The sequence below is a fragment of the Mercurialis annua genome, linkage group LG8 (genome assembly GCF_937616625.2).
Source record: "Mercurialis annua linkage group LG8, ddMerAnnu1.2, whole genome shotgun sequence".
In the NCBI taxonomy this organism is placed as follows: Eukaryota; Viridiplantae; Streptophyta; class Magnoliopsida; order Malpighiales; family Euphorbiaceae; genus Mercurialis; species Mercurialis annua.
Window position 1 is genome coordinate 9,609,808 of NC_065577.1, and position 17,001 is coordinate 9,626,808.

The 17,001-nt window shown below is 36.0% G+C and overlaps 1 protein-coding gene across 1 annotated transcript; it reads left to right on the forward strand.

Moving 5' to 3' along the window:
• The first annotated feature begins 6,725 nt into the window (after nt 1-6,725).
• On the forward strand, nt 6,726-13,976 carry LOC126660230 (DNA topoisomerase 2). The gene is made up of 19 exons (XM_050353602.2): nt 6,726-7,426; nt 8,030-8,322; nt 8,416-8,482; nt 8,569-8,839; nt 8,931-9,127; nt 9,202-9,420; nt 9,510-9,623; nt 9,706-9,816; nt 9,928-10,092; nt 10,209-10,550; nt 10,638-10,771; nt 10,856-11,228; nt 11,303-11,489; nt 11,581-11,630; nt 11,749-12,192; nt 12,291-12,453; nt 12,544-12,608; nt 12,699-12,804; nt 13,135-13,976. Exons 1-19 carry the CDS (start codon nt 6,881-6,883, stop codon nt 13,740-13,742), a joined length of 4,455 nt encoding a protein of 1,484 aa, XP_050209559.1. The 5' UTR covers nt 6,726-6,880; the 3' UTR covers nt 13,743-13,976.
• Nucleotides 13,977-17,001: the final 3,025 nt, after the last annotated feature.

Below are 17,001 nucleotides of genomic sequence, written 5' to 3' on the forward strand. Positions count from 1 at the left end.
CACACGTTTTAACCCTCTTTTTGAATTTCACTTTGACGTTGCAATTTCGTCAATTGCATCCAAATCCATATCTTTCGGCTTCAATTCCATCTTAAAGCATTAAATTTACATTTTATCATTTAAAAATGATCAATTTAATTCTTTATTTTTGGCATATTGTTTAAATAGCATGGGATGTTATAAATCGAACAAAAAAACTTTGATGTTATAAAAAAACTTTCTTTCCTATAAATTCAAATAATTGCAATTAATGATATTTATTTTTTTATATTTATTCTGATATTTGAACAACTCCATAGCCACCCTCCTCCTCTGATTTCTCAGTCGTCTTCCGACTCGCCGAAGAAATATATAATTAAATAATTTTTTTTTAAATATATTATTAATTTTTTTAATTTTTTTTGTTTTAAAGCTACATTTATTAAAAATGTTCGTCTTCCTCGCGATCTGGTTCGTCTTCCTCGAAAAGAACCTAGCACCTCCTCGCTTGAGGACCAGGAGCGGTGATGGGTGGCGGTTAGCGCTGTGCGTTCGGTCGGTTCGGTCACCGGACCAAACAAACCGAACACCGAAGTTTGGTAAAAATCTCAAACTGAACCGGACCGAATTTTAATTTTGGCTTGCACTAAACCGAACTGAAAAGTTCGGTTTGGTTCGGTTCGGTTACTCACTTCACCAGACACCATCTCTGTCTGGTGAAGTGAAATTTATAACGGCGCTCATTCCAAAAATTGGCTAACTCCGTCACTTTTTGTAGTAATCGGGTGACGTGGTAACGATTTACTCGTTTGCCTCGCCATGTGGGTCTGTGCATGGAAGGGACTATCAGTTTACGTCAGTAAAAAAAATTGCCGCAATAACTTCTTTCTTTTATTTTTTTATCTTTCCACTCTTCATCTTTTCATTTTTTTTCTTTCTTTCTTCCCTCTCTTTATTGGCTAATAATCAACTGTGGCAATCCAACTTAGGATATAATTACACTAAGCCTTCTAAATTAAAAAAAAAAAACTTACACTCAACCCCCTAAATTTTACTAATTGATCAAGTAAACCCCCTATGGACCAAAATACTCCTGATGCCGTCATTTTATGGTGAGATGTCAGTTTTTTTAAAAAAAAAATTGACGGCGCCATATCATCAAACACGTCGTCAAAAATCCAAAATACCTAAAATACCCCAAATTTAATTAAAAAATCAACCCAACCCAACCAAACTAACCCTTATCAAACCTAACCATACAAACCTACCGCCACCCACTAATTTTCGGCCGCCTCCACCCACCGTTGGCTGCACTCACCGCCGCCTCTACCCACCCCGTCACCGGAATTATTTTTAGGCATGGTCCTCCCATGGGAAAAACAGACCCAAATTTGGGTCTGTTCTTCCCATAGGATCCTGTTCTTCCCTGGGAAGAACAACCGCCGTCTGTTCTTTCCATGGGAAGAACCGACCCAGATTTGGATCTATTTTTCTCATGGGAAGAGCAGGCCGAAAAATAATTCTGGCGATGCGGAGGGTGGAGGCGGTCGGCGGTAGTGGTAGAGGCGGCCGGAACTCAGTGGGTGGCGGTTGGGTTGAATGGTTAGGTTTGATAAGGGTTAGTTTTGTTGGGTTAGATTGATTTTTTTAATAAAATTTGGGGCATTTTAGGTATTTTGGATTTTTTAATGATGTGTATATGGCATCGCCAATTTATATTTTAAAACAAAACTGGCAATTCACCATAAAATGACGACATCGGGGGTATTTTGGTCCATATGGGAATTACTTGATCAATTAGTAAAACGTAGGGGATTTAGTGTTAGTTTTTTTAACTTATGGGGTTTAGTGTAAGGGTACCCTAAGTTGGAGTGTCACAGTTGATTATTAGCCCTCTTTCTCTGGTTTGCTCGACATTAAAACATTGCTGATACTTGTAATTTTTTTTGATTTATACTTACAAAAGTAACATTCTCGGAGTAAAGTAGAAAAAAGAATTTTTTTTTCCGACTATTTTATTAGTTCAATATTGAAACAAAACAATTGATCCTATATTTTTGTGTGAAAAACCAAAAAAGCTTATATTAATGAGAAGACTACAACTAGGAAAAGTCTTAAAACAAAAAGGCCAAGGCCTTTACAACCAAGAAAAAAGCAGTCTATTAAAAATAAGAACTAGCAAACAACAAACTCGAGCAACAAAAACACAGCTAGAGCAGAAACAAACAAACAAAAGAATCAGCAGCTATATCAAACTACATTCCATGAATGGCATTCAACATACTTTGCAGTTTTGGGTTAACTTTCAGTGCTTCAGTTTTGTCTATAAGCACGGACCTGATCTTCCTCATAACTGTAATAATCCGTATTTTTTATAACTTGTTTTGGTGGTTGGTTGTCCGTTTAAAGTTTTGTTTGTGATGGACTTTGGTTGTGTTTTAACTTCGACTTGTTCTCATTGTGCTTCCGACTTGTTTTCGGATTGATTTATGTGCGAATTAGCATATGTGGTACCTTGGTTGTGTCATGTTGAATGACTTATGTGTACCCCTTGAACCTTTAAGTATTTGATGTTGAATTGATTTATTTCCGGATTGTTATCGAAACAATGTTTGCATGTTTTCAAAATCTGCTATGCTCTAGTAAAACGTCCATATCTCCTAATTTAACCGTCGGATCGGGCTGCCCTTTGGATATGTTGTACCTAAGAGGATTATCTTTCATTCGACCGTTCAGATCGTCGTTTTGACCTCTTTTCGGGTCAACCGGACCTATAACCGGACCTGCTGGGTTGAACCGGCCGTAGGTCCGGTCCACTCTGACTTCTGCATTGGCAGTGAGTCAACCGGTTCAATAACCGGTTCCGCTGGACAGAACCGGCCGTAGAACCGGTTCATTACGGGTTTGCTTATAAAAACTTCGTTTCTCGACCAAATCAGCCCCCACTCGTTCCCACAAACCCTAAACTGATTTCTAAACATTTATAGACAATTCCCAATCACATTTTGGTGCCTCAAGACACTTGGTAAGTGTTCTAACATCCTTTCCATCATTCAATTCATAGTTTATGTAATCGAATTGTTTGGGTATTCATTGGTCCTTCGGTTTTTCATTGTTGTAGCCATTATTCCACTATTTTTCTGAGTTTTCCTTGCTCTTTTGGATTGCTAAGGTAATTAATCCTTCCTTTACCCTTTTAATTCGAATCGTTGGTGTGATGGTTGTTAGATTTCAATTTTAAATGTTAGTTTTGTGGCATGTAATTATATGGGCTGTTTTGATTTGGTTTTCTTATTATTGTATCAAATTCATTGTCAATACTTGTTGGGCATTTGTTGTAGTCGTTTAGAATTCGGTTCGTTCATGCGTTGTATGGATTTCTTAAAAGGGGAATGTTAGGGCTGTCCATAATTTCATTACCATGATGTTTTTGTTTAAAGAATTAGATTGCTATAAATTGTTTTAGTTTGATTTTGTTATAGGGCTGTAAATAATTGAATTAACCTGTGTTTGGTGATTAAAAATCAAATTGACAGAGTTGGATTAGTTTGGTTTGAGCATATCAAATTGTTTGTTATTTGGCTTGATAATCATGATTAATTGATATGTTTTGGTTAGAGGTTTTGAAACTGAAAATGTAATTGGTTTAAGCTTTTGAGATGAATTGGATTCATTAAAGTGTCATGGCATGGTTGTTTTGAGGTTGGCTTGTTTTGCCGATTTTGGCTAAATGTTGAATTTGTTGCCATGTAATGTTTTGATTGTTTAAATAAGTTAGTTGGGTTGTTTAACATTATTGATTAATGTTGGATTGTTGTTAACATGTTAGTATGATGTATAAATTATTATAAATCTTGATTGGGCATGTTTAATGTTAGAGGGCATGCTAAGGTGATTGTATATTTTATGTTGGCCGTTTGAACATGTTTGCCCATTGAGGACTTTTGTCGAGAACCTTATGAGCGTTATGATATTTTGGTTATTGAGTTCTTATTGAGTTCCTTGTTTTCAAAATGGATTTCATAGTTTATCAAAAGATGACCTAAATATTAAACTCTGGTTTTACTCTGGTTGGATTTTGGTTCGGGTTAGACTTGGGTCTCCCGATTTGTGAGAAGATGCCTTGCAATTGTTGTAGCTTGGCTGACTCACCATGTTGGTTTTAAACTTGGTTTATGGATTTAACTAAGTTATCTGAAATGGATTTTCGGATCATGTTTTCAAAGTGGGAACTCAATTTGACTTAACTGATTGTATGACTTTGGTGACAGTCCGAGTAAGTATGATTATTCCACGTTGGTTTACGCTTTGGCATTTTGACTATATATGTATAATGGCGTTATGATGGTTTATACGTTGGCTTGATTGATTTATGTGCTAGTCGTATGTGGTGTCTAGTACTCTCTAGAGTTAGGGGATGATATTAATTATTATATATATTTTCTTAGACCCGTCGACTGCTCGTGCTTCGGAGTCGAATCAGGTTTAGTTGCTTGTCAAGTTTTCACGTGGATTTGCAAGCAGTGAGTTTGTACTTACTATTTACCGCTTTATTAAGTAAATTGTTATTTTAATATATAAATATATACTGTATGTATATTTCGAACTGTTTTTCCATTATGGCTTTTAGTTGGAACATGCTACCTAATGGGCATCATTAGGACTGTGTGCGCACCGGTATTGATCTAGATAAGGTATGTGATATGTGGGGGTAACTCGGTGGTAGCCTAGCTCTCGGGACCCAGTAGAGTAACTCGGTGTAGCTCAGCTCTCGGGACTCTAGTTATGAATTAAGAGTGGTCGGTGGTAACTCGGTGTAGCTCAGCTCTCGGGACCATGCCTAATGGATTATGGTTATATTAGTATTATGGATTAGGGTTCCAACTATTATACGTAATGTTCATATTAAATGTTTTAAAAGGGTTTCAATGGTTTTCCACTTGATAAATGTAAATAGTGGTATGAACTCATCTCAGTATATCTGACCCCGTTGTTTTCCCAAATTTTCCAGGGTTATGATATGAGCGAGTCAGCTGCTCTCCGATTCTTTATTTCCTCGGAGGTTTTACTATATTTAATAATGTTATTAAACTTATTTTATTCTTAGACCGCAGTAGTAAATAGAAGTCTTATGTCGAATACTAGTTATAAATTTATTCTCTGAATTATTGCTATTTTGGCATTCTTTTATTAACTTGGGTTAATATATACTTCTGCCATGTTTAAGACTCAGAGTTGGCTGAGCACTTTATAATAAATGTTGTAAATTATGAACTGCTAGAACTAGGCTGAAGTCTCGGTTGCCCCCGAGCATTGGTTTCTTGCAGACTTATGTATTTGTTGGTTATTCGCAAGGCTTGCTACGGGTTTTGGTACAACCATACCCATACCCTAGCGCCGGTCGCGATTCATGAAAATGAGTCGTGACAATAACTACCTCAACAGGTTGATCTTCATTACTGAAGACTTTCCTATTCCTTGTAGTCTAGATTTGATAAACAGCAGTAGTCAAAGTTAATCTTTTGATTATGGACACATTACTTTTACCAGTTGCCCTTCTACAATACCAGATGATAAGTCTTCTCCATCTTCTGATGTTACTGGTACAAGCATAGACTTCCAGAATCTTCTTCCAAATTCTGCTAGCGAAATCACAATTGAAAAAACAATGGTCTATGGATTTAGAACCATTAGAACATAACAAACAATCATCATTTTCAGTAACCCCCCACTTCTTTAACTTATCTTTAGTTCTTATTCCTTTCATGGTAAGCCATAAAATGAAATTATATCTAGGGATAGAACCTTTGCTCCATACCACTTTATACCAAGAGACAATAGGCCAAACGAAGACTTGACTTTTAGCAGTATTAAGATGAAGACCAGAGGTGTTTTTAAACTCATTCAACTTGTTAATCATGAACTTAATAGAATTCAAATGAACATTACAGAAGAGCATAAGGTCATCAGCAAACATAAAGTTGTTAATACCTAACTCCTTACACCCATGATAGTACTTAAATAACTATTAATTTTTTTATGAGATCTAGATAAGTACTCAGGGGAGAAATGAAGTCTTCTTGTCTGAGCCCTTTGCCAGACCTAAACTTCTCACCATTTCTACCATTCCACTGAATTGTAGGGATTCTAATGCAATTAATTATCAGAAAAATCAGCTTATCCGAGAAATTTAAGCTAAAAAGGACTTCCTCTATAAAGTCCTCAATCATACATTTATAATTAAAATAAATAATATTTATTTATGAAAAATTAGAATCATACAATTCAAGAATAATGAGTTATTTATTATTTCTTTTTTATTTTTTAAAATATTTCACGGTGTTTTTTTGTTGAAACTTAAATAAATTTTTGAATTTTTAATTTTATGTCAGTTCATTTAAAAAATCTATAAATTACTTATGTAATATGGATTTTAAAAAATTGATTTATAAATTTAAAAGAAAAATAAGTTCAAAAATGAAATATAGAGCATTTGTTTTTAGAGAAAAAAATGTAATAAATTTTAAAAGCCTTTGTATTGACAACTTTTTCTTTCTTTTTTTCATTTCTAAATAAACACGCACACGCCCACGTGACTTCTACAGAAACCAAATCAAATCCTATCCATCCAATCTCCGAACGCACAATATCTCTACCGTCCAATTTCAAAACTCTCCCTTTCCCCCTCCCCAAAAAAAATTCAAATTTCAAATTCAAACTTCTGACCGTTTTACACCATCTTACCACCCTGTTTGGCAACAATTTATTCATCTATATACCCTCATCTCCCCACTCAGACGCTCGCTTACTCACTTCACCAGACACCATCTCTGTGTCTCCCTAACTTTCTCTCTCTAACATTCACCAAACCCTAACTTTCTCTCTCTAGAAACCAACCGAAATGGAACCACCGACCACGGCGGCGCCGCTAACAACAAGCAACAACGCCAACAAGAAAACGATCGAAGAAACCTACCAGAAAAAAAGCCAGCTGGAGCACATCCTCCTCCGTCCTGACACCTACATTGGCTCGATTGAGAAGCACGTGCAGACGCTATGGGTCTACGAGAACGACACGATGGTGAACCGGAGCGTCACGTACGTCCCCGGCCTTTATAAAATCTTCGACGAAATACTTGTCAACGCGGCCGATAATAAACAGAGGGATCCGAAAATGGACGCGCTGAGAGTGACGATTGACGTGGAGAATAACATGATCAGTGTTTATAATAACGGCGACGGAGTGCCGGTGGAGATTCATAAGGAGGAGGGCGTTTATGTGCCGGAGTTGATTTTTGGACATCTGTTGACTAGTAGTAACTACGATGACAGTGAGAAGAAAACTACCGGCGGGAGAAATGGCTATGGAGCGAAATTGGCGAACATTTTTTCGACGGAGTTTGTCATTGAGACGGCCGATGGTAAGAGGCTGAAGAAGTATAAACAGGTAATTTAAGTTAGGGTTTAGTTTGGTTTACTTTTGTCATTTATTGTGCTTTTTATTGTTGATTTTTTGCGTATTAGGGTTTAGTTTTGGATCATTAAGCTTTTTATAGTCATTTAAATGTTTTGGTTATGCTGATTTTTAAGCTTTAAGGTTCTATGAAATAGTATGATTTAGTAGTTGTAAATTAGGGTTTAATTTGGCAGATTTTGTTATTCATTGTGCGGTTTACTGTTGATTTTTGACTACTAGAGTTTAGTTTGGATCCTTAAGCTTGGTTTAGTCATTTATATATTTTTGGTTATGCTGATTTTTTGGTTTGAAGGTTTTATTAAATAGTATGATTCGGCTCCGGAATTAACTCCTGAGATTGTTCTGGTTTATGAATAGCTTATATTTAGCCAGTTGGTTTTGTTATTGCTGCTGTGGGTATAAATTTCTTCTTGCTGTTTATGTGATCAGAAGCTTTACTTCTTCAGGAAGTTTACATTGTGCCACTAACTTTGAGTTTTGAGTTTAAATTGTCCCACTATTTCTTAGATAGTAAACTATTTCACAGTTCATGGCATTTGTTTAATCGTATTACATTGGTATGGTGTTTTGCAGGTTTTCTCCAATAACATGGGGAAGAAATCTTCTCCAAGCATAACGAAGTGTAAGCAGGGTGAAAATTGGACGAAGATTTCCTTTAAGCCTGATCTAGCAAAATTCAATATGGAGATGCTTGAAGAAGATGTTGTCGCATTGATGAAGAAGCGTGTTATTGATATGGCTGGCTGTCTTGGACATAATGTGAAGGTTGAGCTCAATGGGAAGCGTGTTCCTATTAAATCGTTTCAGGATTATGTTAAGTTATACCTGGGTACTGTCTCAGAATCTGAAGCAGACATCCCTAAAAGGTTTTTCTTTTATGTTTACTTTGTTTACACAACTGGAGCTCTTATTTGTTCTACAGTTTTGCACTGACCTTGTATTACATTGTTTGTTACCAGCTTCTACCTGAAAGTAGGTGATAGATGGGAAATATGCGTGAGTACTACTGAGGGTCAGTTCCAACAGGTAATTAGTGTACTGTTCGAATTGTATATTTTAGGCACTGAGCCATTTGCTTTTCTTGTATGATCATGTTATGGTCTTCATTACAGGTCAGCTTTGTCAACTCTATTGCGACAATCAAGGGTGGGACTCATGTCGATTATGTTACTAATCAGATCACTAACTATTTGGTGGGATTTGTTAATAAGAAGAACAAGACTGCCAATATCAAAGCTCACAATGTGAAGAACTATTTGTGGGTTTTTGTCAATGCTCTCATTGATAACCCTGCTTTTGACTCTCAAACTAAAGAGACTCTCACTCTTCGTCAAAGCAATTTCGGTTCTAAATGTGAACTTCCAGATGACTTCCTGAAGAAAGGTCAGCTGAATAATTTATCTGATATTATCTAAGATAGAAATTATCCACAAACACTTTTAATGTTCATGTCTTTATTGAAATAACATTGCAGTAGCGAAGTCTGATATTGTGGAAAACCTGCTATCATGGGCAAAGTTCAAAAATGAGAAAGAATTGAAGAAAACTGACGGAACCAAAAGAGGAAGGGTTAATATTCCAAAACTGGAGGATGCCAATGAGGCCGGAACAAAGAACTCTCATAAATGTACCTTGATATTGACTGAAGGAGATTCAGCAAAGACTCTTGCAGTAAGTTACCTACAGTTAAGTCATATGTCCCGAGGTGAACTTTTTTTTTAGTAATGTCTTTCTCGTATTTGCAGATTTCTGGTTTAGGTGCATTGTCTCAAGATGTTCGGGACTTATATGGAGTGTTTCCATTGAGAGGTAAATTGCTAAACGTAAGGGAAGCCACTCCTAAACAGCTGAACGAGAATAAGGAAATTGAAAGCATAAAGAAGATCCTTGGGTTACAGCAAAGTAAGAAGTACGATAATACCAACTCTTTGAGATATGGACATCTTATGATAATGACAGATCAGGTTATCTCTTCTGTTCACTTGGTTTTTATTGCCCGTGGTATGAGCATTATTTAAGCCAAAATTTTCTTACAAGAGTCCAATCTATGCAGGATCATGATGGTTCCCACATCAAGGGCTTGTTGATCAATTTTATTTATTATTTCTGGCCATCTTTGCTGAGAATTCCATCATTCCTGGTTGAATTCATCACTCCTATTGTGAAGGTTGGCTAAGTTCACTTGCCATTTCTATTGTGATGGTAAATTTTGTGAAAGATTCCCAATTATGGTTTTCCATTTTGTGCAGGCCTCTCATCGCAATGGAACTGTTTTATCCTTTTATACCATGCCAGAGTATAAATCATGGAAGGAAAGTCTGATTGGGAGTGCAAAGGGTTGGACTATTAAGTACTATAAGGTTTGGATTTTTTAAGAAGAATGAAATTAGTGCTTTTATATGTCCTCTGCTTCAAAGTAGTTGTGTTCATTGTTTGTTTGTACTTTACTGATGGAGTTTCTGATTTGTCAGGGGTTAGGAACAAATGAAAAAAAAGAAGGAATGCAATACTTTAGAGATATTGAAACTCATCAGAAAGATTTTTTTTGGGAGGATGAAGAAGATGGTAATTGCATAGAGCTGGCCTTCAGTAAGAAGAAGATCGAGGCAAGGAAAAACTGGCTTCGGCAATTTCAGGTGAGAATATTCAAGTGCAATTGTATTTTTTTTTTAATTTTTTTTCCCTCAAGTAGTCATTCAGAAATCTTTAAATCAGTTTGACAGGATCTAGTTATAATCTTCAATTTTTGCAGCCTGGCACTCATCTTGACCAGACGAACAAACTCATCAAATATAGTGATTTCATCAACAAGGAGCTTATCTTGTTTTCTGTGGCTGATCTGCAAAGATCAATACCTTCCATGGTTGATGGACTAAAGCCAGCTCAAAGGAAGATACTTTTTTGTTGTTTTAAGAGGAATTTGGTCAAAGAACTTAAAGTTGTCCAATTACAAGGTTATGTGTCTGAGCACTCGGCTTACCACCATGGGGAGGCAAGTCTTCAATCAACAATCGTTTCCATGGCACAGAACTATGTTGGCAGCAACAATGTTAATCTTCTTGCACCAAGAGGTCAATTTGGCACTCGTTGCAATGTAAGATAAACCATATATATACTTGTTCAAAATTAATTGTTTGGAACATAATGATGATTTCTTGAAGTTGAACTTGCTCTTTCACAGGGAGGCAAAGATCATGCAAGCCCAAGGTACATCTTTACATGTCTATCTCCAATTACAAGGTTCCTGTTCTCAAAAGACGATGACAGTCTTCTTGACTACTTACAAGAAGATGGCCTTTCGATTGAACCTACTTGGTAACTTTTCCTTTTTAATTAATTTCATATGAATTTAGGATGTGCGTGTGTGAAAGTTTGACCTGAAAAAATTTTGCTATTCAGGTATGCTCCAATCATACCACTGGTTCTTGTGAATGGCTGTGAAGGAATTGGCACTGGGTGGAGTACTTCTATCCCCAATTTCAATCCAAGAGATATTGTTGGAAATATAAGACGTTTGTTGAATGATGAAAGAATGGAACCTATGCATCCTTGGTATAGGGGTTTCAAGGGAACGATTGAAAGAGTTGCATCGAAAGAAAGTGGGGCGAGCTATGCTGTTAATGGAATAATTGAGGAAGTGAATGAAACTACTCTGAGGATCACAGAATTACCAGTTCGGAGGTGGACTGAAGATTACAAGGATTTTTTGAATTCTGTTGTAGAAAATGGAAGAGATGAAAAGGGAAATCTAATCAAGGATTCCTTTATCAAGGTAAGTGTCTTCAGTAAAAGTTGTTTTGTCAGTTATGATTTTACATTACTAATAAAATAACATTCTGGTTGCAGGATTTCAGGAAGTATGGCGATGATGTTTCTGTATGCTTTGAGGTTCTGTTGTCCGAAGAGAAAATGAGTGAGGTCAAGAAAGAAGGTCTGCTGAAAAAATTCAAACTGGCGACCACTATTAGCACGTCTAACATGCATCTCTTCAATCCTAAAGGGACGATAAAGAAATATGACAGCCCCGAAGAAAGTATAATTCATATTTTTGATTAGTATGTTGTGTCTTTAAGTACATTATAATATAATATGACTTACTTTTGTTTGTGTATTTCTGTCTGCAGTCCTTGAAGAGTTTTTCCACTTGAGGTTGGAATTGTATGAGAAACGGAAGGTGAGTTTTTTAGGTCATATTCATATAATTTATCTGACTTTATCTACTCACTCCTTTCTGACTGATTCTATCCAAGTTGTGATATAGTGTATCCTTATTTATTTTTTCATGGATGCAGAACCTTAAACTTCTTAGTCTCGAAAAGGAGTTGCTGGTGTTAGAAAATAAGGTGAGGTTTATTCTTGGGGTTGTTTCAGGAGAAATTGTGGTGAACAACAGGAAGAAGGCTGATTTGCTAATGGAGCTACGGCAGAAAGGGTTCACTCCTTTTCCTAAGAACATACCTATTGAAGCTGTGGTTTCTGGGGCAACTGATGATACATTAGCATCTGAAAGTGGAGAGGAGGAAGATGCAGAGGAGTCCGTGACTGCCAAGTCTAATGTACAAGCTGATGATTACGAGTATTTGCTGTCTATGTCTATTGTATCATTGACGCTTGAGAGGGTTGAGAAATTATGCTCTGAGAAAGATAGCATCAATGAGGAACTTGAAACCTTAAGAAGGATAGCTCCAAAGGATTTATGGTTCAAAGATCTTGAAGCTTTTGAGATGCAACTTGATGTATGAAGTTCTATTGGACGTTTATTATTCTTATTTACTTAATTTTGATTGTCACTCCAACCTGTATATTCTTATCTGATGTTTTTGCATTAATTCAGAAATTGGAAGCTGAGGACGCAGCGGAAAGACAGAAGTCTGCAAATGATAAAATAAATGGTCAAGGTGGTTTCAAAGTTTCTCGACAAGGACCAAAAAATCCTAGGAAGAACAACAATACAGTCAAAAATGAAGTAAAAGCATCCAGTTCGACAATAGAAACAGGTGAGCAGCTAGCAAAAAAAGTTCCTTTTTTATTTTCTTACATAGTTGATTTCATCATCTTACTTAATGTTCTTCCACTTGAAATATCAGAGAGTGTTGCTGAGGTGGTTAAACCGAAGGGAAGGGCAGGTGCAAAGAAGGCTCCTGCTAAGAAGGTATATTTACCACTGACTTGACTATTTATTTTATTCAGCTACCAAGCCTGTTATCCTTATATGTAATGATTTGGTAATTTGTTTTTTCAGCAAGACAAACCCACTCTTACTTTGGTGGATGAAGATGATGAAGTTGAATCACTGAAAGATCGATTGAAAGCTTATACACTTGATTCCTCACCTGAACAATCCAATGGTATGCTACTTTTTCCTTGCTGTTTATATACATTGCATGAAAATGGATTTGCTGAAACGGAAACAGTAGAACAATACAAGTAAAAGTTTGAAAATGTTATTAAGGACTATTTTCGGAGTTTTAGAAGTATTTTCTCGAAACATAAACTAAATGTCAAAAGATAGAACTCTGACAAGTTTGTGAAACATAGTTGTTTATTGATGGCATTTTAATGTTGCATATTATGAGGCAGAAACGGGGTTTGAATGGAAGTTTCTGTGAATTTCAAATTTAAATAGACTTATTTGTGGTTTTCTAACAGTCAAAATTCTGTTTGTTGTACTCTGACAGCCATGGAAACTGATGTGCCCCAAAAACCTGGTAGGAAACCAACAAGCAAAAGGGTTCAGAAGAAGCCGTTGTCCGACAGTGAGGATGATCAAGTAGACCTTGATGATGCAGACGATGACTCTGATGTAGAAGTAGTACCTGCACCACAAGCTAAAAAGAAAGGAGGGAGAAAGCCGGCGGCGACGGCTGCAAATCCCAAGGCAGCCAAACCCCATGCAGGCACAAAGAAAAGAGGAGTGGGTCAGAAACTTTTGACAGAAATGCTGAAGCCGGCTGAAAATGCTGGAATATCCCCGGAAAAGAAAGTCAGGAAAATGAGGGCGTCTCCGTTTAACAAGAAGAGTGGTTCATTATTGGGCAGGGTGGTTGGCCAGGGAATTGAGGCTACTACTGCCGGAATGGGAGAGCTGTCTGTTTCTACTTCGCCATCCGGTGATACAGACGAAGTTGTTGAAGTGGCAGCGAGAGCTAGACCACAGAGAGTAAACCGCACACAGAATAAGTATGTGATAAGTGACTCGGATAATGATGAAGAAGAGGCTGCTGATGAATCCGATTTCGAGAAAGATGATGACACCGATGATGATGACTTCGATGCGGATGAATGAAGATTGTAGATTGCTTATCCACAGGAGTTTCTGATTAGCAAGTTGAAAACGGGTAAAAGAATTCTCATTTCCCCAGCTTGAAATATGTAAATGGTAGCCTATCTGTAATTTTTACTGCATATTTCCATGCATATACACTTCAGAATTTTCTTTGCGGTTTGATCTAATGGTATCATATGCATTGGTCTGTCAAAGAGACATGATTAGTTGATGATTAATTCTTTTTAACAATGATTTTAAATGCCTCCAACCAATGCTTTTAAAGTATTTTTTTTATGGAGTGGAAAGAAATGCTCGACTGAAATTAAGAAAAAGCTTGGTTACTTTTGTTTGCCTCCAACTAATGCTTTTAAACCATGAATAAGCAGAGTTATTTTCGTATGCCTTCAGTCAATAAATTGATAATTTACTAAATTCAAACAAATGTAGTGTATGTCAAACTGGATACTGATTAGCTGTCGTACTTTGTTTACATATCAAAATAAATACACTAAGCCTAACAAATTTGATTTTAAAAATCTTGGTCAAAATAACTCCTTTAGGAGAAATTTTTAAATATATCGAGCACACCACGTCATTCGTAAATTAAATTAAGCCAATTACATTATAACGTGTGTTTACATTTATATAATGATAAACTTGTTATAAATATGTTCAGATTTTAATAATGATATTGCAATTTTTCTATTATTTTAATGAAATGTTATAGTTTGATTGGTTTAGTTGACAAATAATGTAATAGACTCGATCTATTCAAGAAATTCTACTCGTTTAGTCCTAAAAATGTATGTGACCTATCCATGTAGATCTTTGGCGGTTCAAAATCAAAATAAATTAATAAAATCTGATTTTTAACTAATGTGTGATTCCATCCGTGTAGATCGCTCTCATATAAAAATCGAATTAAAACGGATACAATTGGGTGTTTACTAAAATCAGACAAATCTGGTTTTTAAAAATATTGATTAAAACAACACTTATTTGCTCAACATATCTTCTCTCAATTATTGTTGACTTTAAAAGAAATGTAATGTATGTCCAAAAGAGGGAAGAAAATGAAAAAAAAGGGCGTTTGATTTCAAATGTCATTTTTTGTTGTTGTGAGCTGCAATGTTTATGTGATCAGTTTGCTCTCTTTCAAAATTTTAACATTTGTTAGAAATACTTTTTTTTTTTTCAAAAAACTAGATGGTAAAATTAACTTGCTCCATATTGTTTTTGATCCTTTTTTGGGTTGGTAAAAGTTTCTGCAATTTTTTTTTGCAGTAATGTTAAATGAACAAAGTTTGTGGGTCTATAGAAGTTTATTTTCTACTAACCAATAAAGAATGTTAAAAAAATCTAAACTGGAGTTTAATTAGTCCAAAAAAATATATTGCCAACTTGAGATAAATGATAAAAAAAAGTCCAAATTCGTAGTTTAAAATAATTTTCTAACTTGTCGATTTTGAATAAATTATCACCTTTCACTATCAAGACTAACGTTAAATTGACATCAGATTAAAGAGTAACCAATGATGGAGGGTAGGGGTGAGCAAAAACCGAACCAGACTGATGAACCGAACCGATCCAGACCGAATTTAAATATGGAGTGGTTAATATGGAGTATATGGATTGGTTTGGTTTAGATTTTTTGAAAATTTCGGTTTTCGGTTCTGGTTTGGTTTTAGGGCTCGGTTAACCGAACCGAACCGAAAACCGAGGGACAATGCGACGCCGTTTTATGATATAAGGGGAGGGGTGATTTTGGAAATATCCTGACCTAAAAACAAAACCCTAATCACCTAACCCCCCATTCACTCGCTGCAGCAGCCTCATTTCACTCTCAACTTTTCTCTCTCAAACTCACCCTCTCTCTCAACTCTCTCTGGTTTTTCTCATGTACAAACCCTAATCTGCTTCTATTATCACCTCGATAATGAATTAAAACACTACTCTCACTCTCTCAGTCTCATCTCTGTTACAAATTCATCTACTGGTAATGGAATCAACACATCTTCGATCATTCTAACGAAGAACCAGCAGTTTCTCTTACACGTTCTGACGAAGCACTCTTTTCTTTTACATGTTATATTTCTGGTTTTAAGAGTTTGAATCGATAAGTTTTGTGAAGAAATACTTGAACCCTAAGGTAATTTGACTCGATTTAAAGTTATTTTGTTTATATTTTGTTAAAATTTTCTTTAACATACTGGATCTAACTTTTTATTTCTGTTTTGGTGTTTTTGGTTGCAGATCTGGTATTTCTTAACAAAAAGACTCGATTAATTTGAGGTATAACCGAGTCTAATATGCTTTGGATATTTAAACAAATTTTCTCTGTTTGCTAATGAAACGTATTGTGTTTGTTTTTTTTTTCTTTCATGAACAATAAATCGAAGGTTATTGGAAAAAACTTCGGTGGAAGCTTTGTTTGATCATTGAAAAAGGTAATATGTCTCTTGTTGATTTGTTGAGGCTATTTTTGTTTCATTGTTTTTCTGGTTCTGCAAATGTTGTAACTTGTGTTTGATATTGAAACTGTTTGGTAATTGTTGCACTTTTGATGATCCTTTATGGATTTCATTTTACAGATGGAGCAGTTAATTGAAATAGCTAGCCAACTTGAGCCTGAAATTGGCCAAGAAGCAGCTGGTGTGGAAGCTATATCGACCCCTGTTCCTGATGGGAAAAATGCTCAAGTGGTGGATGATGTACCTGACCCTTCTGTTGCTGGACAAACTGAAAATGTGGAAGCAAATCCCAAAAAAAGAAAGGAATATGTGCAGAGATCAGTAGTGTGGGATCACTTTGAATCCATCAAAGATGCCAAAGGGGTCATAATGCAAGCAAAATGTGCCTACTGTGCCCGTATATGCAACTGCAATGCCAAAAAATGGCACATCCACCTTGAGGAGTCATTTGGTCAAATGCACTAAACACCCTCACTCTATTGAAATCAGGCAAGCTCTTCTCTCTTTTCAACCTGTTTCAAATGTTGGTGGTGGTAATGATATGTTTAATGTTGCTGCATGGAAATTTGATCAAGATGTAGTTAGGCATGCTCTTGCTTATATGATAGTTGTTGATGAATTGCCTTTTAATTTTTTTGAGAAACAGGGGTTTAGGAAGTTAATGAGTTCTGCTTGTCCAATGTTTAAAATCCCTTCCAGATTCACTGTGAATAGAGACTGTTATGCTATGTTTGTTGAGGAGAAACTGAAGTTGAAAAAGATTTTCAAAACTAGTATACAAAGAGTCAGTCTAACTAGTGATTCAT

What these genes read in the sequence shown, in the direction of transcription:
- LOC126660230 (XM_050353602.2), top strand. Translation starts at nt 6,881, where the DNA reads ATGGAACCACCGACCACGGCGGCGCCGCTAACAACAAGCAACAACGCC. An exon ending in TCATCACTCCTATTGTGAAG is followed by an intron (nt 9,624 to 9,705) that starts GTTGGCTAAGTT and finishes CATTTTGTGCAG; the next exon opens with GCCTCTCATCGCAATGGAAC. An exon ending in ACTGGCTTCGGCAATTTCAG is followed by an intron (nt 10,093 to 10,208) that starts GTGAGAATATTC and finishes CAATTTTTGCAG; the next exon opens with CCTGGCACTCATCTTGACCA.